The sequence below is a fragment of the Vipera ursinii genome (genome assembly GCF_947247035.1).
Source record: "Vipera ursinii genome assembly, chromosome: 1".
NCBI lineage: Eukaryota > Metazoa > Chordata > Lepidosauria > Squamata > Viperidae > Vipera > Vipera ursinii.
Window position 1 is genome coordinate 103,303,659 of NC_139512.1, and position 24,420 is coordinate 103,328,078.

The 24,420-nt window shown below is 39.8% G+C and overlaps 1 protein-coding gene across 1 annotated transcript; it reads right to left on the reverse strand.

Annotated features, from left to right (window-relative positions):
• Positions 1-2,779: 2,779 nt before the first annotated feature.
• On the reverse strand, positions 2,780-22,296 carry TPH1 (tryptophan hydroxylase 1; the record flags this gene model as incomplete). The annotated part of the gene is made up of 11 exons (XM_083350285.1): positions 2,780-3,335; positions 4,572-4,705; positions 5,825-5,920; positions 8,835-8,961; positions 10,231-10,366; positions 11,857-12,053; positions 12,884-12,951; positions 13,860-13,960; positions 14,549-14,726; positions 16,048-16,185; positions 22,183-22,296. The coding sequence occupies 11 exons, from the start codon at positions 22,294-22,296 to the stop codon at positions 3,173-3,175; spliced, it is 1,452 nt and encodes a 483-aa protein (XP_083206411.1). The 3' UTR covers positions 2,780-3,172.
• Positions 22,297-24,420: the final 2,124 nt, after the last annotated feature.

Below are 24,420 nucleotides of genomic sequence, written 5' to 3' on the forward strand. Positions count from 1 at the left end.
GGAAAATGAAGTCAGCATCCCCATAAAGCTCGTCTGCGGAAGGAAGCATGAAGTGCTCCAAAATCTCCTGGTAGACAGCTGTGTTGACCCTGGACTTAATGAAGCACAGTGGACCAACACCAGCAGATGACATGGCTCCCCAAATCAACACAGACTGTGGAAACTTCACACTGGACTTCAAGCATCTTGCAGTGTGTGCCTCTCCATTCTTCCTCCAGACTCTGGGTCCTTGGTTTCCAAATGAGATGCAAAAGTTGCTCTCATCAGAAAAGAGGACTTTGGACCACTGAGCAACAAACCAGATCTGTTTTTCTTTAGTCCAGGTAAGACGCTTCTGACGTTGTTCAGGAGCGGCTTGACAAGAGGAATACGACATTTGAAGCCCATGTCCAGGATCCATCTGTGTGTGGTGGCTCTTGATGAACTGACTCCAGCCTCAGTCCACTCCTTGTGAAAGTCCCCAACACTTTTTAATGGCCTTTTCCTGACAATCCTCTCCAGGCTGCGGTCATCCCTGCTGCTTGTGCACCTTTTTCTTCCACACTTTTCCCTTCCACATAACTTTTTATTAATGTGCTTTGATACAGCACTTTGGGAACATCCAACTTCTTTTGCAATTACCTTTTAAGGCTTTCCCTCCTTATGGAGGGTGTCAATGATGGTTTTCTGCACAACTGTCAGGTCAGCAGTCTTCCCCATGATTGTGATTCCTACTGAACCAGACTGAGAGACCATTTAAAGGCTCTGGAAGCCTTTGCAGGTGTTATGGCTTAATTAGCTGATTAGAGTGGGACACTCTGAGCCTAGAATATTGCACCTTTTCACAATATTCTAATTTTCTGAGATTGTGGATTTGGGGTTTTCATGAGCTGTAAGCCATAATCATCACAATTATGACAAATCATAGCTTGAATTATTTTGCTTTGCATGTAATGAGTCTATCTCATATATTAGTTTCCCCTTTTAAGTTGCATTACTGAAATAAATGAACTTTTGCACAATATTCTAATTTTTCGAGTTTCACCTGTATGTTAGTCTGTTATGGTAATAGAAAATCAGAAAATGTCTGCAGAATCTTTTCTGACTAACAATTTTTATTAAAAGGCATACACTTTCATGAATTTTGATATAAATAACTAAGCTGATGAAGTGAAATACTGAGTTTTAGAGTTTGGTAACATTTGTTGAAAAAAAGCAAAAAAAAAATTCTGGCTGTCATCATAAGTGCATTTTACAAATAGTATTTCACAAGGCCCTATTGCTTTGTTTGGCAAATGGGCTGTCACAGAACCTGATGTTGATTAAGGAAAATATAGACTGGCTGGCCCAAGGTTAACAAACGTTTACATATCTAAAAAAGTACTAAAACTTGGGCCTGCCCATTTCTTTTCTAGGACCTTAGCCACTTATACTATGATGGTTCCAAATCAGGGATCTTCAAACTTGGCCCTTTTATGACTTGTGGACTTCAGCTCCCAGAATTCCTCACCCAGCGTGCCAGGCATGCTGGCTGAGGAATTCTGGGAGTTGAAGTCCACAAGTCATAAAAGGGCCAAGTTTGAAGACCTCTATTCTAAATGCTCCTAAAGGTTCACTCACAGCAATATATACTTAACACTGCAAAATCTTGTAGCAGCCAACAAGTGTGTGAATTATTTCCATGACCCAATACGATATGTACTCTCAAAACTATGTCAAAAAAAAGGTGCCATATTGTATGCACAGGCTTTCTGTTGATCAGAATTAGTCATGTCTTCTGAATTAGTATTGGAGAGTTTGGGCCAGTCACTTTCTCTTAACCCAATCCACCTCACAGGGTTGTAATGGGGAAAATAGGAGGAGGAATGTATGTTGAATATGCTTATTGCCTTGAGTTATTTATAAAAAATAATAAAAGGTGGGATACAAGGTTTATGAAACTGGAATATAATTACAATAAACTTACTAAAATTCTCCTCAAGACAAAATGGTCTGATTAAAAATTGCAACTTGCACTGAACAACTAGGCTGTTTGGTCTAGTGTGTAATACTAGGATAACCAAATGGTATCAGAGTGTATACACAGGTAATATCAGCTTTCTATCTTCATCCTTTTATATCTGCAACTAAATTTGATAACCAAATAAAGATATAATGGGATACGTCAACACATATCCCTACTGATTTTACAGTTTTAACTAAATCATTGTACGATTCCTTTGGTTTTTGTTTCAGGTACTGTGTGAACCAAGTTAATGTGTGGTTTGTAAGCCATGCAGTAATTCCAACATTTTGACTTGTGGGCAGTAGAGGAAGCATATTGAGGGCAATCAGGAAGCAGGGTCTGTCCAATCACAACATAGCTGACATAATGGCTTATGCAATCATAAAATAAAAAGGTAAGACCAAGATCCTGGCATACAAAATAGATTCTTAGGTACCCATTTTGCACCTAGGTACCTGCTGATGGGAGAGCATGATATATAAATTCAGCCAATTGTGGATGTTTAAGTAAACTATGGCTTAGCATGATGTTCAAATTCAGTCACAACTTCCCAAATTATAAACGCTGTATTCTGTTTGATATTATTCACATAGAAATGTAATAGACAAAATGGAACATGCTGTCCTTACTCAGAAACAAATGAACTTATTTATACTCAGAAATAAGAAATATTACATTATTGAATACAATAATACCATTGTATTCAACTGATTCTTACTAGTATGTATGTACATGGTTATAGCTGTGGTTTTTGCAACAAAAAAAACATGTTGGGAGATAAATCAGAACACAGGCTTCTTGAGATAGTTTTAAGGTTTTATTGCTCCTTCCATAGCAGCTAATACTAGCCATCCTTGGTTGCACAGAATAGTGGGCTATATGGACCACTAGCTTTTAAATGTAGCATTTCATAATATAGTCTATAAATTTTTCTAGATAAAATTATTCTACTTTCTTTTCAAATTATTGAGAAAGGACCTGAAAAGAGGAGGGAAGAGTGGTATGTAAACATTGATATGAATCTTCCAAGAAACTATATTTAAACAAAAACATTTTCCTTTCATTGATCATTTTGGAAAGAAGCATTCTGCACGAAGCACAAAAGCAGGATTATCTTGCTAGAATGTGTATGTGTGGAATCCACAGCTACTGAATGCAGAAAGGTTATTCGACAGGTTAGATTCTCAGTTACTTGTCCATCTTGCTGAGGGCCTCACTGACAATGTCCAGTTCATGCCGTAGCTCATTCACCACATGTGCAATACTTCGTGGATCTTTCAGGATCTGAACGCTTTGGGTATATGGATTGTAATTCACTCCAAATGGGCGTTTGATTGTCTTTGCAAACTCTCTGTTCAGATGGGGGGGGAAAGGAGAATTAATTGTCTACATAGTGGCACTTTCAGTTTAAACATTTAAATAGCTTCATAATTGTCCTACCACTGTTTCTAATCTATTGAATGATTGCCATCAAAGAGTAAAAAGCATGGCAGTTGTCATAGGGTGGACCAGAAATAAACAAACTAATGGCCTCTAAATGTTTTCAACCCCAACTAATAGATCCAGTGGCAAGGAGTTATGGGAGTTTTAGTCAACATTTTCCTACTCTATTGTGACCTGTGCAGAAATAATGTCCCAGGAAAGAGACGAGAAAGGAGAGAAATAGTCCATAAATTTGTCCTAACTTGGAAAAATATAAACCCAGAGAAATAATTAAAAAAGAAAGATACTCCAAGCACAGAGACGCCCCCAAATTAAATATCCTGGAAAAACGATATGAATGAGAAAGTTAAATGGATGCAGAAGCTGAGATCACACAGCAAAATAAGTCGTAATTTTGTTTGCTTGCTTGACTTGTAGTTTTCCCTTTTGGTGAAGCCAGCTATCATAGTTTATTCCATAAACCACAGAAAAACTGCAAATTTCCCTTGTCTATGACCAACTTGCTGGAAAAAAGGAAAATAACAGTATCTAAAATATTTGACATTTTTTTCAGTGTGGCTGTGTTTGTCCTTGATAATACGAAATATAACAGAAAAGGCAAACCTCAAGGCAGCACTGCATTGTATTACAAGTAGCATTTGAGCATCAGGCCTTTTGGTGACCTAACACCAACCTGAATGGGATAAGGCAGACATGTCAAACACAAGGCCCGGGGGCCGGATCCGGCCCATGAAGTGGTTTCATGTGGCCCGCGAAGCCATCCTGGAAACAGTGAGGGAACAGCCCCCACTGCCTTGGCCCTGGCCCAGAGACCCTCCTTCTGCCAGAGACCCCCAGATCTGTCCCACTCCTGCCCAGGCCCCCATAGGCACCCTTGATGCGAGCGATGTAGAGCTGCACACGCCCACCCAGTAGGCCATACACACTCTAGCCACGCCCACCTAGTAGGCCATGCCCACCCTGGCCATACCCACCCGGCCCCCTGAGGGCAACCGCAATGCTGATACAGCCCTCAATCAAATTGAGTTTGACACCCCTGGGATAAGGTGTTATTTTTTTCCCCAAGGTCAGGGAGTGGGACTAAGAATATATTCGCCTTTCACTCTGCCACCTTTCAGTTTCCCAGTGGCAAACAGTAAATTACCTCATCTTTTCTTTTGCATCTTCAAAGCTTTCAGAAATAAAGTAAACTTCCTGGAAGGTAGTAATCATGCATTCTTGCTTGCAGGTGGCACTAGGTTCAAAAGGCTTGACTTTGGCATTTCCAGAGAGCGCATGCTGGTTATCAGAAATACCAAAATAGAAAAGATAGAAATGTGCATATTTTAGAGACATCAGTACTGAAGAATCTATTGAGATAGCTAGTAACCTAAAATTATAACATGACATTGTACTTGGACCCTAACTTTTAATGATTTTTGTTTGTTCTTATTTTATTTACTTACTGTAATCCTTAAGAATCTGTCTTGCTCTACAAAGTGCACAACCTTCAAACTAAGAGTCACCCTTGACCTCTGAGTCACCCAACTAGTAAGTGGTACTAAGATCAAAACTAAAATTCACTTCAGTTATATGTAATTACAATTAAGTAGAGTTAATTCTACTGATAGTCATAATTCCTCCTTATCTGTCACATTCAAGATGATTCTTTGGTAGCACATTTTGGGAATTTTTGTGGGCCACACTGAAATCTTTTGAGGGCTTTGTGTTGGTCAGGGACTTTAGGTTGTATATTTCTGGACTGGCTGAATGACATTGCTGGATACATTAGATTCTTGTTAACCCAAGCTTCCTTTTGCCAAACTTGCTTTAAATAAACAATATTTTATGGGGTAAATAAAATATCATGCTAGTACATATAATATTGAAACCCATGAATGTTGTATTCAGTGATCTGTCAGGTGCAAGAAATCAGGACCCCAAGGTCTGTTCAGATGACTACAACTTATTCCATGCTAGCTCATTACAAGAATCAGAACTACTAATGATCAAGGCAAACTGGTGGTAGATAAGAATCAATGGAATTCAAGGAGGGCTGGACTTAGAGCTGTTTTGGGCACGAAGGGACCCCAAACTGATGACACGCTTGACCTCCTCCCTCAGGCTCAGCCTGGTCATCTCCAGCATGATCCTTGGCTCTATTTCATGAGAGTTGTGGTCACAAAGAGTTGACAGTAACTTGATAGCACATAATCAAACACCATATCATATCCCGCACTGAGAAGATAACCAATGACAGATTTCCTTGAAGCTGTTTGGGGCATTAACAGCCATTCAAGTGAAAGTCTAAAGCAGAAGAACCAATGAAGCCAAATGAAATAAATAAAAGTTCCACTTGAGTGTACAGTTTTTACACTAAATTACCGGCAGTATTTTGAAGGTGATTTGGGGGCTTACCTTCAATTCACTAATAGAAGAGAGCAAGCCAGCTCCATAGACTCTCAGTTGCCCTTCTTGTTTGCATAAGCCAAACTCCACTGTGAAAAAGTAGCACTGAGAAGGAAGAAAGCTAAATGAGAAGAAGTAGCAGCTCTCTAACAGAGATGCACGCAGTGAATAAAGCATAAACACTGAGTGTTCATATGTCTTGGTGGAAAGTAAAAGCCATTTCTCCAATGTTTCCAGATATATCAGCTGTATCCATGCAACACACCATCTCATGGCTAACTGAACAGCAGTAAACCCAAATTGTCTGGATTTACATCACTACCGGTAACTAAGCTGAATTCTAGTCAAGAACATTTTATTTATTTATTTATTTATTTATTTATTTATTTATTTATTTATTTATTTATTCGGTTTATATACCGCCCTATTCCCAAAGGACTCAGGGCGGTTTACAAGGCAAAATTTAAAAACAATCCAATATAAAATTAAAATTAAATTAAATTAAGTCTAGCCGCAAAAACTAAATCACAATTTAAAAACATTAAACCCCTCAGTCCAGACCAGATAGCTCAAAGAGCCAGTTTTTAGGTCCCGGCGAAATGAACGAAGGTCGGGGGCAGTCCGGAGTTCCATTGGCAGTTGATTCCATAGGGCAGGCACACCCACAGAGAACGCCCTCCCCCTGTGGATCGCCCGTCGGCAATCCTTGACCGGCGGTACCCTGAGGAGACCCTCCCTGTGGGAGCGCACAGGACGATGGGAAATTGGGGTGGACAGAGTAGCCTAGAATGTGCTGTGGCCTCAGCCTTCAGTGACAATAATACTTCAGTCAACATGGCTAAGATGGTTAGATGATCTCAAGAGTTACAAAAATGTGAGAACCACTCTGAGAAATAGTAGCAGTGTACCACTGTAGGGTTAGGTTCCCTTCCATGAATGAAAAATAGAAGATCCCTTCATAATTTTTCCTATGGCAGATGGCTTATCTTCCTTAGCCACACACAAAAGGAAAGCAACTCAACATTTTTTTTTCTAAAGTGTATAAAGTTTCTACATTGCCATCAACCTTTTTGAAAATGCAGTATCCAGTTTGGAGGAAAAAAATAGTGGAATTTCTATCATCCCACAAGGCAAATACTGCTCCCGTGTTTCCCAGTTCATGTACTCTTATTAAAGATATGGTACTATGGTAATATGTTGAATGAGGTTGAAGATGACCCAGGTTCAGGATTATCCTCTGCCACTCAAAGTTACCAAATGACTTGGTATCAGTCACTTGCTTACAGCTCCATTTATTTCACAGTTTCATTTGGGGGAGTGGAATGGTATGAAAGACCTTTATGTATGCTGTGTTGAGCTCCTGAAGGAACGCCAGAGTATCATTTCAGTACTATTTAAATTAAATAGTTAATTTAAAAGGCAGATTTATTTATATTCTCTAGCTCACGACACAGATTCCAGCAATCTTCTGTTGTGGCAAATTTAAAGGAAATGGTCAGAAACAAAAATAGCTGAACTGCAAATTTGATATATTTTTTTCTTTTTGTAAGATGGAAAACAAAATTTGATATTATTAAAGTGCTGTAGAATGAACAAATCTCCCTCTTTGGAAGGAGCCATTTTGTGGTTTTCATGCAAAGAAAAATATTTGGGCAGTTTATTAAGGTATTAGTCCTTTAAGCCACTGGGTGGCTTAATCCACAAGAACCGCTAACTCCAGTACCAATACAGTAAACTGATCATTGCTCAATGGCAGGAATGCATTATATTGTGCTCCACCTGCACTGGGAAGGCACCTCCCATCTTTTTCTGTTATGTAACAAAAGTATTGTGCATTGACTTGTGCCACTTGAAGTGATTTTGTTCAAGTTGCCTGCTGAACTTCACTTTATTACAGGCAAACACCTCCAGTCAAATAGCCTATTGTTCGTGGTAATAGGAATGCCACCTCTCCTCTGTTTAATGATCACTTGTCACTCTCCCTTCCACAGTGTTTTTCCCCCTTACATTCACAGTGGAGCGCTGAAAAGCTAGGTTTCCCCTCAACCTCAAATTTACTGATGAATCCATGAAAATGTAGACCTTCCTTTGAAACAAAGAGGTAGAAAGGTTTTGCCACTTTTTCCCTATAGCAGGGGTAGGCAACCTCGGCTCTTTTATGACTCATGGACTTCAACTCCCAGAATTCCTGAGAGTCTATGGAATGGAATTCTGGGAGTTGAAGTCCATGAGTCATAAAAGAGCCAAGGTTGCCTACCCCTGCCCTATAGCCCAAGAGATAGGAACATACAAAACTGCAGTCTTTCTTTCTTCTTTCTTTCTTTCTTTTTCTTTCTTTCTCTTCCTTTCTCTCTCTCTCTCTTTCCTTCCTTCCTTCCCTTCTTCCTTCCTTCCTTTCTTCATTCATTCATTCATTCTATAAAGAAACAGGGGAATCCAACAATTAGGGACCAAGGCAGAACATCAGGACGTTCTTGTGGCCAAAGAGGAGAAAGGGAATGAAATCCAGAAAAGGATTTCCTAATCCAGCTTCATTTTCGGTCTCTTTACAGAAAACAAGCAATGGTATCCAGGCATAGGGGATTGGGGGCAAAAGGCCAAGATGGTGGAGTATCACCGCTTCAGTGCATATATACAATGGGTCAGGGCTTCAATCACAGGATTGTCTGCCATCTTAGCCTTTTTTCTCCTCTCCACCCCATCACAGTTACTCCTGAGCTAAAGCTTGCAGTCCAGAAAAGCCTGCTGAAATCAGTGGTACTTTTAGAAGATTAATTTGACTCATTCACACTCAGGCTGTTTACATAAGCCAATCTGCCATGATCCTGGAATAAACACCCCAGTGAGCTGGAGGCAAATGACCAACTGTAGCCAGATAACCAGGATTGGCCATATTCCAACTTTGTTCTGCTAAAAGGATACCCCTTTTAAAACGTCTGAGATAGCTAAGAGGGATACATGGATAGAAACCCTGCCATACAACTAGAACACATTGCACTGGGCAGGATTCTCTACTTACAGTGGCCAGCTTTTGAACAGCTTCATCTGAGGCTCCAAGTGATACCAGTCCAATTTCCTGTGAGAACTGAGCAAAACTGGGCTCAGCCAGAAGAGGGACGTGGCCCAAAAGTTCATGACAAGTATCCCTGAAAAACAGAGAAAACAAGGTGATACTACAACTTGCAATTGCAATATTTTGCAATTGCTGGGTGTAAGCCATCTCACATTAACATAGCTGGCTCAAAAACAGTAATTGTTAGAGGGACCTTGGACTCCTAGTGGACAATCACTCCACTATGAGCCAGCAGTGTGCAGCAGCAGCCAAAAAAAGCTAATACAATCCTGGGTTGTATAAACAGAGGCATAGGATCAAAATCACGCAAAGTATTATTACCACTTTATAAAACCCTAGTAAGACTACACCTGCAATACTGCAACCAATTTTGGTCACCATACTACAAAAAAGATGTTGGGACTTTGGAAAAAGTTCAGAGAAGAGCAACTGAAATGATCAAAGAAACATATGAAGAAGGGCTGCAACACATAGGTTTGGCTAGTCTAAAGAAAAGGAAAAACAGGGGCAACATGATAGCAGTATTCCAATATTTGAGGGGATGCCACAAAGAAGAGGGGGTCAAATTATTCTCCAAAGCACCAGACGGCAGGACAAGAAACAACGTTTGGAAACTGACCAAAGAGAGAAGCAACCTGGAATTAAGGAGAAACTTCCTAACAGTGAGGACAATTAACTAGTGGAGCAGCTTGCCCTTGGAAATCATGGGCACTCCATCACTGGAGAATTTTAAAAAGAGGCTAGAGACAGTCACTTGTCTGAAATGGTATAAGTTCTCCTGCTTGAGCAGGGGGCTGGACTAGAAGACCCCCAGAGTCCCTTCTAGCTCCTATTCTATTCTATTCTATTCTATTCTATTCTATTCTATTCTATTCTATTCTATTCTATTCTATTCAGCATAATAATAGTTTGTCCAAAAAATTAACTTTCAATTTTGCTGTCTTCCCTCTCCCAAGTCCATTCTAAAGGAAGAAATCTGTCCCAGCAGCAGATGACTCAGCTTGACATAATCTAGTACAATTTGCAATATAATAATATTAAAAAAATAATAATCTGTGACACTCAGGTTCCAAACTGAATAGATCTGAAGAAGCTTGTTATAATGTAGAGAGGTTAATAAAGAGGTTAGTAAAGAGATTAATCCACAATAATCTTTTTTAGCGTGGGAAAGAAACTCAAGATTGCACCACCTTGACTCTCTTTGGTATTACTTGGGGGAGGGGAGAGAAATTCTGTCAGACTTTCAAGATGGTAGTATTTTTTGCAGTGCCTATTTGCTGACCTGGTCTACCATTAAGGGCTGACATATAATCAAAATCAGTGTATTACAATCCCCACTTACGGTTCTGGTGTATAAAGAGGATCTGAACTGTGCCGAACATACTGAGTGCAGTGAAATACTCTGAACGCTAAGCCTGCCAAGAAATCCCTGGGTGACAGGTATCCGGCAACAGGGCGGATGGTAAATCCAGTGCGCTCTGCAAAACCAAGGAATAGTTCATAAGTGGCTTTTATATTTTTCTCAATACAATCTTGAAAATGAACTTGGCATCAAAATATCACAACAGGGGGGAATTGGTGATAGCAGTCATCTGTAACAGATTTAGTAAACGGGCCCAGTTGGGATTATAGGAATGTATGTCTCAGCAAGAAGCTGGAGAAGTTGAGGTGTGCCCAGAACATTAGCACTGTTAATAATATGATAAAACATCAAAGCATGGATATGCCACCTTGAGTTATTTTGACATTAGGCTATACAGAAATGTTACTATAAATAAATATCCAAAACCTCATATTTTGATAAAAAGGTAAAAACACCCTTTCCAAAACAGAAGGGGTCAATCACACAATATACTGCAGCAGAAAGTGGATTTCCCAGGTTAGAACTGATACAGAAAATAGCCTGTACACATAACACTGTACACATCAAATAGTGCTCTCTATGGCACGGGTCCTTAACCTTGGGAATTTTAAGACTTGTGGACTTCAACTCCCAGAATTCCTCAGCCAGCAAAGACTTGTTGAAGTCCACAAGTCTTAAAGTTCCCAAGGTTGAGGACCCCTGGTCTACGGGATAGAATGCTCAAATGGACTTCTGCTGCAGTTATTTATCAACAGACAGGTTCATAATAAGACAGGACAGCCTTAATATATTTAGACTATTAACAATTTACTCTTAAAAGCAACTTGACAGACAAGTTGACACTGGATACTGGAGTGAGATTGCATAGCAATTACTGTCCTAATCGTTGCCTTTTGGTTAATGAACTCCAGATGCTTTTCAGCATTCATCTTACCCAATGCACATGGCACATGGAACAACCTGCCTCCAGAAGCTGTGAATGCTCCAAGAATGGAAGTTTTAAGAAGAGACTGGACAGCCATTTGTCTGAAATGGTATAGAGTTTCCTGCCAGAACAGGGGGTTGGACTAGATGACCTCCAAGGTCCCTTCCAACTTTAGTAGTAGTAGTAATAGTAGTACCCTCTGCAGGACTTTTAACGCCATTACTGTATGCAGGATTGCAAAGGTGCTTAGCTCAAGAGAAACATCCCTTTGATTCAGTTTCCAAAGCAGTGGGTGATTCTCCCACTCCTGTGCTCTTCAAAACACCACCTATCTAGCATTTCCTGGTTTTGCTTGGGTTGGGTTGGGTTTTTTTACAGGCACTGAAGGAGGCTCCTAAGAGATATGAAGCACCTTATCAGGGTAACAGGCTTCAACTTTACCTCAACCTCTTTACCTCACCAAAGAGCCTCATTGCCTCTTCAGTCAAGGTAAACGCAAGCCATCAAACAGAAACCTACTGTAATCTAGACATAGCATGAAGAACTGTTCCAAAACAGACCAACAGATTACTTTCCAAATAAATGTGGTCTTTAGTGGAGAAAGAGCTTACTGCACCCTTTCTGTAACTGAACCTCTGCTTCAGCAAGAGCTCAACACTGAACAGGCATCTGACCCTTACCTTTAAGAAAAAGGGACACATCTTCTAACTGTGGTATGTTGTCTTCTCGATACCCACAGTACTTTGAAAGCAAAGGCAGATTTTTCAGATAGTCTCTGCACGCGTGGGTTGGATACAGTTTATTGAGTTCCCGAAATACAGTACCCCAAGTCTTGATTTCCTCCTCTGTGAATTTGACTTTGGGAATTGGGTCACCACTACAGAAAGAATTTTAAAGAATAATGTACAGTTCATTAACATTTGTTGAATATGAAAAACAGTGGGTATTTTGCATAATGGCATCTTTTCTATTATTCTGCAAACTGGCCATTGGTTGCAAATTAGTTTGAGCCAATTGGAAAATGGAAGCTGAGCTTTTACAGATCTGGTATATATTACTGCAGCTGGACATTGAGTTACATTCAAAGAGGAAAGGGGGACCAGAGATTGTACAAGCACCTTGTTCCGGTTGCTTTCAGCCAAATGTGTCCTTAAAAAGCTGATATAAATGTTCCCATGTGCTCTGTAGCACCTTCTTCAATCTCATAGAATGCAATCCTGCTTTATCAATTAGCAAATCCAGAAAATGCATCAAGACTTATCCAGAAGCCTTAAAAGATTCAGTGAACGCTGAGAAGAGTTTTAAATACACAATTTGATTTTAGATATTTTTACTAGCGTGTTTTTGTAAAGTTTTTCCTTGGGTTGTGATTTGTAACACAATATTATAAACAAACAATTACATTTTTCCCCATGTGAACTTTTATCAATTTCCACCCCTTTTTCAAGTTTAACTTTTATTTTCCCCAAGAAAATAAAATCACTTTGGTGAGATCTAGAAGCCCAACTAATTAACTTTAGAGGACCCCTTAATTTTACTTTGTTCAAATCTAGTGTGGATTTTGGAGCATCAAGGAAAGCTGACTATACTTTCTGTTTTGTGGAATGTCCTTTCAGTACATATTTCTAAATGTCTTCGGTGCTTTTTGTCTGTCAGTTGTTTTAATAGCAGTAGAAGCAATAGCATTTAGTACACACTGATACATACTGTTTGTAATTCATAGCCAAATCAGCAAAATACTTCCGTCTCTTGCGATAAACATTGTCTTTGAAACCCTAGTGCAAAAGCAAATAATAATATCCTCATTATTAAGATTAAAATGGCTTTGTTCTATTAATCAGCTGGACAGGAGCCAGAGAAAGAACATTTGGGAACATTTTATGAGGTAAATATAAGCCAACCAGAAATCTATTATCTCTCTCTTTTTTATATACTCATTTACCTCAGTCTTCAATCTGGTACCTTCTAGATATACGACACTACAATTCCACACACACCCATATCTACTCAGCCTTTCATCACGCTGCCTGGATATGATGGGAGTTGTAGTCCTGTAAATCTAGAGAGCACCAGAGTGGGGAAGACTGATTTACATACATTCCTGCAATTAATAGCAGGACAAGCTGTCCAATACAATATTATATAGATCTCATATCCCAACATACTGCACACACATCACTTGAAATAAATAAATAGTAATTGCCAAGAGAAAACAACTGGGCCAATAATGTGGACCATGCCACAAACTCCACCAGAGCCACCAACCTCAGCCATGAGTGGTACAAATTTCTGGCATTTATCTCTCAATTCAACATCTTTCTTCTTCTTTTGAGGCATTTCAACCATCACCAAGCAAGCATATTTTAGAACTTGCAAGCACACATTTGAGAAAACGGAAGTACACAAAACCTTTTGCATGGCATCAAAAAGATAAAAATGTATGACTTTTCTCACCCCACCCCACCCCACCCCATTTTCCCTGAAGCTCACACAGCTTCAGAGTTCCCAGCTTTATCTAAATTCTACATATTTTAGCATGTTTAATATGTAAAACAAAATTCGAAAATGGAATGGAAATCAGGGGGGGAAAATCATTCAAACTTGGGAGTTAGATTTCCAATGATTCAAGCACCTTTTCTTCAGAAAAGAACCAAAATACACATAGGCAAAGGCCGTTACTCACTGGATGGTCCGCATCGAGATCTGATCCATACATCAGAACACGGTTTGCACATTTATCCAAATCTGAGATCTTCTTAGGGAACCAGGGTATATTTTCCATGTCTAGGGAATGGAGAAAGTACACAGTTATTAATAAAAATTAGGGTGGTTGGGAAAAGGAAAGTAGCCTCATGACAGTTCAAAGTGAAACCTAGCTGTTAAGAAGTAAATGGGAAAAGTGAAGACAACTACTTCTTATCATATATATGCACAGCACTAAGCGCTTCCTGCTGTGGTACTTACAATGAAACAGGATAGCTATATTAAAATAAAGGGAGATGCTTGCATTGAATTAGCATCAAAACTGCAGTTCTCACCAAAGTTAAACATGGGCATATGCAAAAAGACACCAATATTAAAATGCTCTTGAAATTTTTTTGAAATGAAATGGAGGCCAGAAATTATATGTAAATTGCTAGTCAAGAATTGTTCTTCATTGTCCCAGAAGGCAGAACTCTGAATAATGAGTTCACCTTGCAGAAAAGCTTACTTTTATTGGATTTATTTATTATTTATCAGTGAAAGCTTAAAACAGAGACACAAAATCAACTGCATTTTTAAATTTCATTCAGTAAGCCATGGAATAGCATGACGTCTTCATAGTACATGTGCAATTTTAATAAATCACTTTCTTCTTTTCCTCCTCCTTACCATCTTCCTGTAGGTTGTTGATTGGGTTCACCGTCACAAAATTCACATGGGATTTCAGGAGATGGAAGACTTCATCTAGCTGTTCCCTGTTGCTATCACAGTCAATAAAGATCTCAAATTCTGAATTTCGCCTTCTGGATTTTCGAGATTCAATGTGCACCAAATTCACATGTTTTTCCTGAACAATAAGACCATTGTAGTTGGATCATGAATAGCATCTACGGTATACAGTCTTTCTTTAACATTCATTTGGTCAGACTTTACACCAACAGATTTATTATTTGAATTAATTCATAATATATTTCAATTTATAGTAAATACTATTTATATTAAATATACTCATCTTCAGCCTTCTATTCTTCATACTTCATATGTTATTGTTTTAAAAAAAATAATTCCCACTAAATGACTAAGTCATAACAAATGAATCCTTGCACCCTATCTATCTCCTTTCTCCTCCTCTTCAGCACAATCAAACCCAGAAAGAGAAATACCACTTCTAATTTTTTGGAAAAGCTGTGATCCAAGCTAGATTCAATCTGTTTGAATTTACTAATTAAATATCTTTAAAAAGTCATTGCTTTATGTTTGGACTACGCAAGAAGGAGCTGTGATTTATTTTTAATTAGAAGAATAAACATCCAGTCTATTCCATGTAAAAGTGAAATAGTGAAAGAGGTAGTAACTCACCTAAAAGAAAATAGTTTTACAACTGATTTGTACAAAATACAAAATTTTAGTTTTATAGCCACAGGCAGTGATGAGATTGGGGGCGGGGGTGTCAAACCAGTCTGTCCAAAGAAAGAAGTATCGCACTATCCTGATACAAGTTGTGCCTCTGTGTACCTATTTAATGACATCACTTTATGGCACTATGCTGCGTTCATTATTTTAACAATAACATAAGTCTATGGACATCCATGTTTACAGTGGATCAGTTTTCCATTTTACACTGGCAGATTCTGCTCCCATTGAAAATTATAGTAGCAAATGCAGGAAACTGAACTGTGACCAAAAAAAACCCCACCGTAGGATCATTCCCGTAAAAGTTAATTCCCTGTTTTCCATCCTTGAGTCAGGTTTGGATTCCTCGTATAATATCTTTTTGTGTGTTCTACATCAGAGGATTTCAGAATGTTTTGTGTGATCAGCTGGTGGTGTGAAACATTACATAAAGAGACTATGGAATCTTTTGGTAGAGTTGTTCTGCTGTACCATTTTTCCAATAAGATTGAAATAAACACAGTTTTTATTCTGCTCTCCATTGTTCAAATTTTTAAGAAATTCTTGTGGACTAGTGCTTTAGATAAGACTCTGGTATCTCATTCATCATTAGGCAGGCTTTCCACGGTATGGAATGGTACTAAACCAGCTGGAATATTTAAGGAACAAAGCAAAATGGAGAGTGCATTATGGCATTCTCAAGGTTGTTCCGATCTACTGGAAATACCCACACAATATATTTATTCATTCAACTGTAGAAAAGAGAAACAGCTTACCTGAAAGAGTTTTAGAGCTTTGACAAGTCCTCCAACTTCATTCTTTAAGGAGAAAATAATAGCAGCTCTACTCTGTTCAGATGAATTGGCCTCGTTCTCTTTATTGTCTTCATTTGTAATATAGTTTGGTTTGAAGATCTAAAATAAAATTTTGTAGCCATCAGTGTTAAGTAAGTCAGGTCTATTTTTTTATTACTTAGAATGACATCAAATTTGGACAATGCTCTATTATTTCAAGGAAAAGTATTTCCCATTGGTTGAATCCAATGATATCTGTCAATTTTTTTAAAGATGGAAAGTAGTCCAATGGCCATAATTCTTGTAGCCATGTTTCTTTTTTTTCAATAAACCTTGCTAAGGTTTAGGGCTGAGAATTTTTCTCAGAAAAGAATTACTTTTGGTTTAGACAGATCTCAAAGAGCCTCACAATTTATAAATTGTCTCTCTGAATTTCCTTGGAGCATGCCTCGTTCAATTAAGAACAGTTATGATCATGGCTTTGTCACTGCTTTTGAACTGACAATATTTTGAACTAATCCCACATATACACCAAAGCAATAAGAGATGCACAGGTGCATTTCATACTTGCTTCAAGGAACATCATAGCTGCATATGGTACAATTTTAAAACTTTTAAACAATTTTAAAAGTTTTGCACTCTTTGTTTAATATTTAAAACCAATTATATACATAATTATGTTTTTGGAATTTTTAAAAAATTGAAATGCAAAACATAACACAGTTAGATGCACTTAATCTAGATTTCAGTAAGCATAAATTCACATATGGTTCTGCAGGATTAAAACTTCCTAAGGTGACTTTAGCTGATCTCAGAAAATCTAAGCTGGATTGGATCTGGTTAATTCATTTGGAGGGGAGACCCCCCCCCAGGAAATCTAAAGCTATAGGCTAAACTGGGAAGTTAAAAGAATAAATCAGAGAAGATGGCAACAGCAAACCACTTTCATAGGGTTGCTGAGGAAATTCCATAGATGTGTCTATGTGGACACCAGGAACCTAGCTCACTTAAAGAAATTTTACTTTTTACGTCAATAATTTTGAAAGATAACCCAGCAAACAAGACCCATTGAAGCCTCCAGCAACTATTAAAGGCTGTAGTTGTGAGAAGAGAGACACCACCCAGAAGTACACAAGTGTGATGGGCAGTGTAGAAATTTGATCAATAAAATAAATAGATGAAAAAGTCCACTCCATCAGCGTAAATCTTTTAATCTTTCTTTGAGTTTAGTTTTGCTTCCTGGTGCAGTGAAAGGTCCCTTTGGTAGAGGTGTTCCTTCTCACTCTAATTCAATTATTTGAATTATTTTACACATATTTAGATCGCTTTTCTAAAAAACAAAAAGAAAAAAATTACAAGGCAATTGTGATGGAAAGCTAAATGTAAATATTATTAACTTATAGGATAAGATAATGGTAACAGTTGTCTAATCTTTTCCCTAATTCAAGCCAAATATTTCTGTTTGTTTAAAACCAGCTGTCCATATATAACTTTTAATTCCAAATCAGTAAAAATGCACAATCTGTTGCCAAAATACCCTAAACCACACAATAACTTGAATAATGATAATTCTCTACAATGTTTGTTAAAGAAACCTCTACAGCTTGAAATAAAATGCCTGAAGAAAGTGTAGACCATTCCTAAGAAAAAGAAATTTCTCCAGGGAATCTCCTGTACTCTCATTAGCTATTAAGACTTTGTTTATCAAAATGACTTCAAACTATACCTTCAAAGAATTTATTTCATTTTCTGATTGCTGAGACTATTAGGGATGATTTTGGTTGTTTTGTTATGTATCCTGATTTATAACTTTTTTTACTTCATGAATGCCATGTTTTTAAGGTTTTTCTGCCTTACACTCTTCTAAATACTATATATGGAAGCAGGAAGCAGAAAAAAAACACCCTAGCAATCTAAGCCACTTTAAAAATCAACAAAACCTTTGACTTTGCAAATTAAGCTCTTTAACATTTTGCCTCCAATATCAGTATTGATTTTCTATTCACCTATTTTATACACAACTCTTTTAATTGCTGTTCTGTAAAAGCAACCAGTTTAATGCAATACAGCTTATAAAATCTAGTACCAAAGAAAGCGGATTAGGTTCTCACAAGAAAATCTTCAAACATCATCACCATCAATTCCCAGCAACATATTTGCTAAAAAGAAAGAGTTGGAATTCTTTCTCATAGTTCAACCAACTTGAGAGTCGTGCCTCCAGTAGAAATCCCATTATTTTTCAGTCACTATGACCAGTGCTTTTTTTGTAAAAGAAAAAGGTGCCGGAACTCACACATGTCATACAACCCACCTTGCCTATCCTACAAGGTTCCATCCAAAAAAGGTGCTGGAACTCCGTTCTGAGCGTTCTATGAGAAAAAAAGCCCTGACTATGACCAATAACCATGACACCTGAGGGAAGATCCAAGTTATGTGAGGTTCATTTGAATAGCACAAGAGCTGAGGAGGCTGAGTGACACATTCAAGGCCAGGGGGAAGCCCAGAAGAGATTTCCTTATGCACAAGTCAAAGCTTCCCGTATGGCAGGGGTGTCAAACTCAATTTCACTGAGGGCCGCATCAGCATTGCAGTTGCCCTCAGGGGGCCGGGTGGGTATGGCCAGGGTGGGTGTGGCCTACTGGGTGGGCGTGGCTAGAGTGCATATGGCCTACTGGGTGGGCGTGGCCAGCTCTACATCGTTCTCATCAAGGGTGCCTATGGGGGCCTGGGCAGGAGTGGGACAGATCTGAGGGTCTCTGGCAGAAGGAGGGTCTCTGGGCCAGGGCCAAGGCAGTGGGGGCTGTTCCCTCACTGTTTCCAGGATGGCTTCGCGGGCCACATGAAACCACTTTGCGGGCCGGATCTGGCCCCCGGGCCTTGTGTTTGACATGTCTGCCGTATGGTATCTTCACTCTCTTTATTCTCTGTCATCGGCCCTTTAGCACTAAGGCACTTCTATCTGTGTCCCTCCTTTCCTTGCTTTCTTCATCCAGGCCTCTGTCATATCATCTGTTTCCTAATTCTTTCATAATCCCAAGGAAAGGTACAGTTCCAAAGTTGCTAGAAGCATTTTGTTACTTGATCATGAGTGCAGAAAAAAAAGATAACGAATGCAATATATGAATCTATTTGAAGAATTGTTATCTCACTTGTCAACCACAAAGCCCCCATAAGAGAGTGCATTCTCTCAAACTTATCACCTAAATAATTCATCTCAACAGAAAGAGAAATTGGGGGAGGGGAAGGAAAACGTAGTAACTAGATTTTAGGTGCTGAATTTTTAGGCATGGAAAACTGACAAATTTTTTACTGACTGACTAAATTTTTTAATTTTTCTACACCATTGGGAAAAAAATATATTATGTGGCTAGCCATTCATTTATATAAATCTCTGTGTTATGCTGAGCTTTTCAGTTTCTCACTGAATTCACGGCATTTTTCAAATAGAGGTGCCTATCAAGTATTACCAGCCATATACACTTATTGTGAGAAAACTATAATCTCTCAAAGCTCTACCAGTGTAATTCTTCAACTTTGTTACTTAGAAATCCAGGCCATAGAGCAGTGTTTCTTAACATTTACAACTTTACAATGGATGGACTTCAGCTTCCAGAATTCCCCAGCCAGCCACGCGTTATTCCATTTACTTTTTACTTTAATTAAGATCAATACTGGCATTATATGTTCTATGTGTGAGTTTCAAAGGATGCTTAGAATAAGTTTTAATTGTAGCTAAAAAAAATTCTGTGGGGTTTTTTTTAGAGTGTACATCTTTAAATCACAAAAGTAGAAAAACATAAGACCTATGATAAATCAGGAATTGAAGTTCCATGGGCTGAAGTTAGCTCACCAGGAAAATGCTGTAGTAGCGAACCTTGATACATATACCATTGTAGAAAAAGGCACCATTGTAGAATGCTCTAGGAATCGAAATCTTGACTACCAAAAATGCAGCCTTCATTTTCCAAGCTGGACCTTATTACCACTAGTTGACAGTTAATATACATTGATGCTCATATTTGACAGACAGAAAAGAGGTAGGTGAACCAATTTAGAAGGTCTTGGGTTAGTTAAATAGTGTACGCTATTTAGCATTTAGGATCAATAAAATATGAAGAAGAGTAGCAGAAATGTGTACTGCCAGAAAAAGAGAAAGGTACCAAATATGTAGCCAAGGAATATATGAAATCTAAATTAAAGACTACACTCAGCAGTCTTTTTTTAAACAGTCTACTACAACATGAGCATGTTCATGAATCACTATGCAAAGAACCTTTTCTGATTTAGGTAAAAGGTAAAGGTTCCCCCGCACATGCGTGCTAGTCGTTTCCGACTCTAGGGGCCGGTGCTCATCTCTGTTTCAAAGCCAAAGAGCCAGCGCTTGTCCGAGGACATCTCCGTGGTCATGTGGCCGGCATGACTAGACGCCAAAGGCGCACGGAACGCTGTTACCTTCCCACCGTAGTGGTCCCTATTTTTCTACTGGCATTTTTACGTGCTTTCGAACTGCTAGGTTGGCAGAAGCTGGGACGAGTAACAGGCGCTCACTCTGCTACGCGGCACTCGGGATTCGACCCGCCAAACTGCCGATCTTCTGATCAACAAGGTCAGCGTCCTAACCCACTGAGCCACCGCGTCCTGGACTGCTATAAACAAATGATACAAGAGAACAAACACAAATGCACTTTTTGATCTTAATGCATAGAATGGCTACCGCAACATAGAGCAAAGAACACTAAGTGCATAAGCCTACTTTTCTGTTTGGCTGTTGGCTTCTGGGTGGCCACTTCAAACAAAAAAAGCACTGGTTAAATAGCCTGTTGGCAGTATCCAATGTACTTGTTCCTATAGTTTATGGTCAATCGATCCCATCCCAAAGGGCATTTGGGTAGGAAATCTCAACTTATTCTGGTATCTAGAATTCATGCAGAATTGACAGAACTGGGTCTGTCTCACCGTTTCTCTCCCACTGAAGGATGCAAGACCAAAAAAAGCACACGCAACTTTTCCCAAGGCGGGCTAAAAGAGCCAATCTAGGAAACAAAGCAATTGGAGACAACCTTGATTAAATAAAAGCCTGCCAATGCTCCAGTTATTTCATTCACGTTTAATTGCATTGTGCATTTTTTGAACAGCAAAGCTATAAAGCAGAAAGAGCAGATTCCGTACCCATGTCAGATCTTTATCTGAGTAACTTTGAACAATCCTCACCACATTTTTAAAAAAAAACATCATAAGAGCTGCCAATTCACAAGGGAGGCTCTCTCCTCTTCCTCTTCTCCCCACAAATCTCTTTGGTTAGAGCAGACAATCAACTTCAGCAGGATTTTTTGCAAAGAACCCACTCTGGTGCGGAGGCACCCTGTTCTTCCATAATAAATATAGACAGACACAGAACTTAAGCCCCCTTCCCCCCCCCCCCCAAAAAAAGCTCACCTAATCCAAATGCACTTCTCATCTGAAGCACAGACGCAGAAAATGCAGCAGGCAACAGCATCATCAGGTGTGCAAAACATTCAGGGGAACAGTGGGAAATAGGAAATGTTCCCTTACAAAGGAAGGGGGGAGTATGGAATTCTTTAAATTGTGGCATTCCAAAGCACCTCTAAGGTTCGGCGTTTTGTTTTTTTTTTGTTTTGTTTTGTTTTTTTGTTCTAGCCACCCCTTATTTGGAGAAGGGGGGAAGAAGACAGAGAAACAGAACCAAGTAGAGCCTTGGTGGAGCAGTGGGCTGATGCCTCCTTAAGTAACACCAGCTGCCTGCAATTAGTGCAGGTTCGCATCCCACCAGGCTCAAGGTTGACTCAGCCTTCCATCCTTCCGAGGTAGGTAAAATGAGGACCCAGATTGTTGGGGGCAATAAGCTGACTTTGTAATAATGCCGCTTGGGGTGTGTGTGAAAGCCCTAATAAGCAGGCATATACATAGAATGAAGGCTACTGCTAAGCTTGTAAGCCGCCCTGAGTCTTCGGAGAAGGGCGGGATATAAATGGATTATTTTTTTTTAAAAAAAAAAGTAAGACAAGTACGCCAAGGAAGTCCAAGAAGAAGACCAAAGACCCAGAAAGAAGGAAACGAAGTGGAAAGCCTCTTTCCAAATGGAGAAGAAGGACCTACCCCATTCAGAACCGGGGGAGATAAAAGATTGCTGAGCTGATTCTCATCCAGGCTGGAGCTCACGGAGTCGGAGGAGTGACCTCTCCGGGGCAGCTCGATTCTGTTGGAGTACATGGCGAAGGAGAGCAAGCCTCACTGGACGGCAAGAGGAACCGCTGGCCGCTTCTGCTGCTTCGCTCGCTGCTGCTGCTGGGCTATTTATGGGCAGGGGAAAGGCGGAGGGGGCCCCGGGGCAAGGCGCCAAGCTCTGGCCAAGCGAACCGGCGCAGGGCGGGGGCGAGGCGAGAGCGACGCCCCCCCCCCTCCATCTTCGCGTGAATGGAAAGGAGGCATTCGCAAGAGAAGAGCTGCCGTCCTGGCGCTTAACACCTTACCTTGCCCGAAGATGTCCGCCCGGAGGCCTGCCTGCCCCAGGACCAAGGCCGCGGTGGTTGCCCTCCATCTCTCTCGTTCCTATCCAAGACCGTGGGATGAACTCCCTTCCGCAACTTTCTGAACTTCTTGAGTTGCCATCTTGGTTCCTTTCTGCCTTACTGGGGCTCAAACGCTGAGCAAGTAGGTGTCGGGCAGACATTCCCTTGGTGTGACTTCTTACTTGCAGGAGCAATTCTGAAGATTGGTCTGCAGGGGAACGCTGCCTTGACCAGGGGGAAACACACACACACACTTGTTCTGTCATGAATTATGAACAAGCTTGGTATGGGGGTTAAATGTTGGACTAGGTAGAAGCAAGGAGGCCCACGTTCCAGACTATAGTCAGCACAAAAATTCTCAGTGGTTCCTCTCTGTCAACTCAATCTACCCCATAAGGCTGTTGTTAGATGGAAAATGGGGGAAAGGAAGATTTTGTATGCCATCTTGCGCTCCCAAATGAAATGTTGGGTATAAATTTACCAAATAAATAAATGCACAAAGAGACAGTAATGCAGTGGGGGGGGGGGAAGCATTGCTTTCTTGCCATCTACTGGCTGAGCCAATCCCATTCCATTAGGCTTCTTTTGCCCCCCTTAAGACACAACTGAGAGTCAGTGGGATGCAGTGGCTCTTGGATTAAGAGAGGGATTCAGTTTCACATTCATTTCCCTCATGGAGGTTTAAAGGATGATTTAGTGGGATCTTTTTAAAAAAAGAAAAATCAGTTCAATTGTGTCCGGTTCTCAGAGACTGCTTGCATTGGTCCCTGCAGTTTTCTTGGCAAAGTTTTTCAGAACTGATCTGGTCTTGCCTCCTCCAGAGGGCTGAGATAGTGACTGGCCCCAGGTGGTCCAGCTGGCTTTGTGCCTAAGGTGGGACTAGAACTCCTGATCTCCCTGTTTCTAGGTGGGATGCTGCCTTAATCCCTACATCTGATGCCTTACTCACTACACCAAACTGGTTTTTAGTGCATCTACTTTATGCCATAGCTATCTACTCCATGCAGTTGTGCGGTGAACATAGATATTGGAAGACAGAGAGCTCAGTATACTACCCTGAGTACCTGGAAGAAAGGCAGACTATAAATCTAACAACTAATAAAACATTGCAGAAAAATTAGTAAATAGCATTTGCTATTATTCACAGGAGCATATTTTAATGGATTTGGGTTTAAATCTATGGAACCACTCAGCCAAGTAACTGAAAAATGATGACTTCTCTAAACAACCCACTGAACACCAGACACGACAAAGAAACTTTTCTTATGTCTCCATCCCATAGTAATTATAATCGATTCCATCTTCTTTCCCTCGGTTCCATCGCCTGAACTGTTATAATGCAAAGGTGATCATACAAATGAGTCAAAACCTGAAAGCCAAAAATATTATTTCAGTTCAGCTGCTTGGAGAACAGGACGTTCTCCACATCTTGCATTAGAAAATGCACTCACTGAAATGGAACTCAGTTGATCCTTGAGCCGCATCTGAGCTCCTTGACAGACAGGATGCAGAGATGCGGAAGTGCCTGCGTGCACTGAGATCACCTGAAGTAGATTATGGAATGCGTGTGCATTGTTCCCTGGCCATGAAGAAATTGAGAAATTTATGAAATCCCTTTGTATTCTCTTCTCCACACTTTTTTCTCTACAAATGGAAGAAAGAAGGAAAGAAGGAAAGGAAGGAAGGAAGGAAGGAAGGAAGGAAGGAAGGAAGGAAGGAAGGAAGGAAGGAAGGAAGGAAGGAAGATCACATATCATTTTTTGTTGTAGGATCAATACACTTGCACATTGTTGTTCTTGTTTAATCATAAGCCAGCCAACCAGCC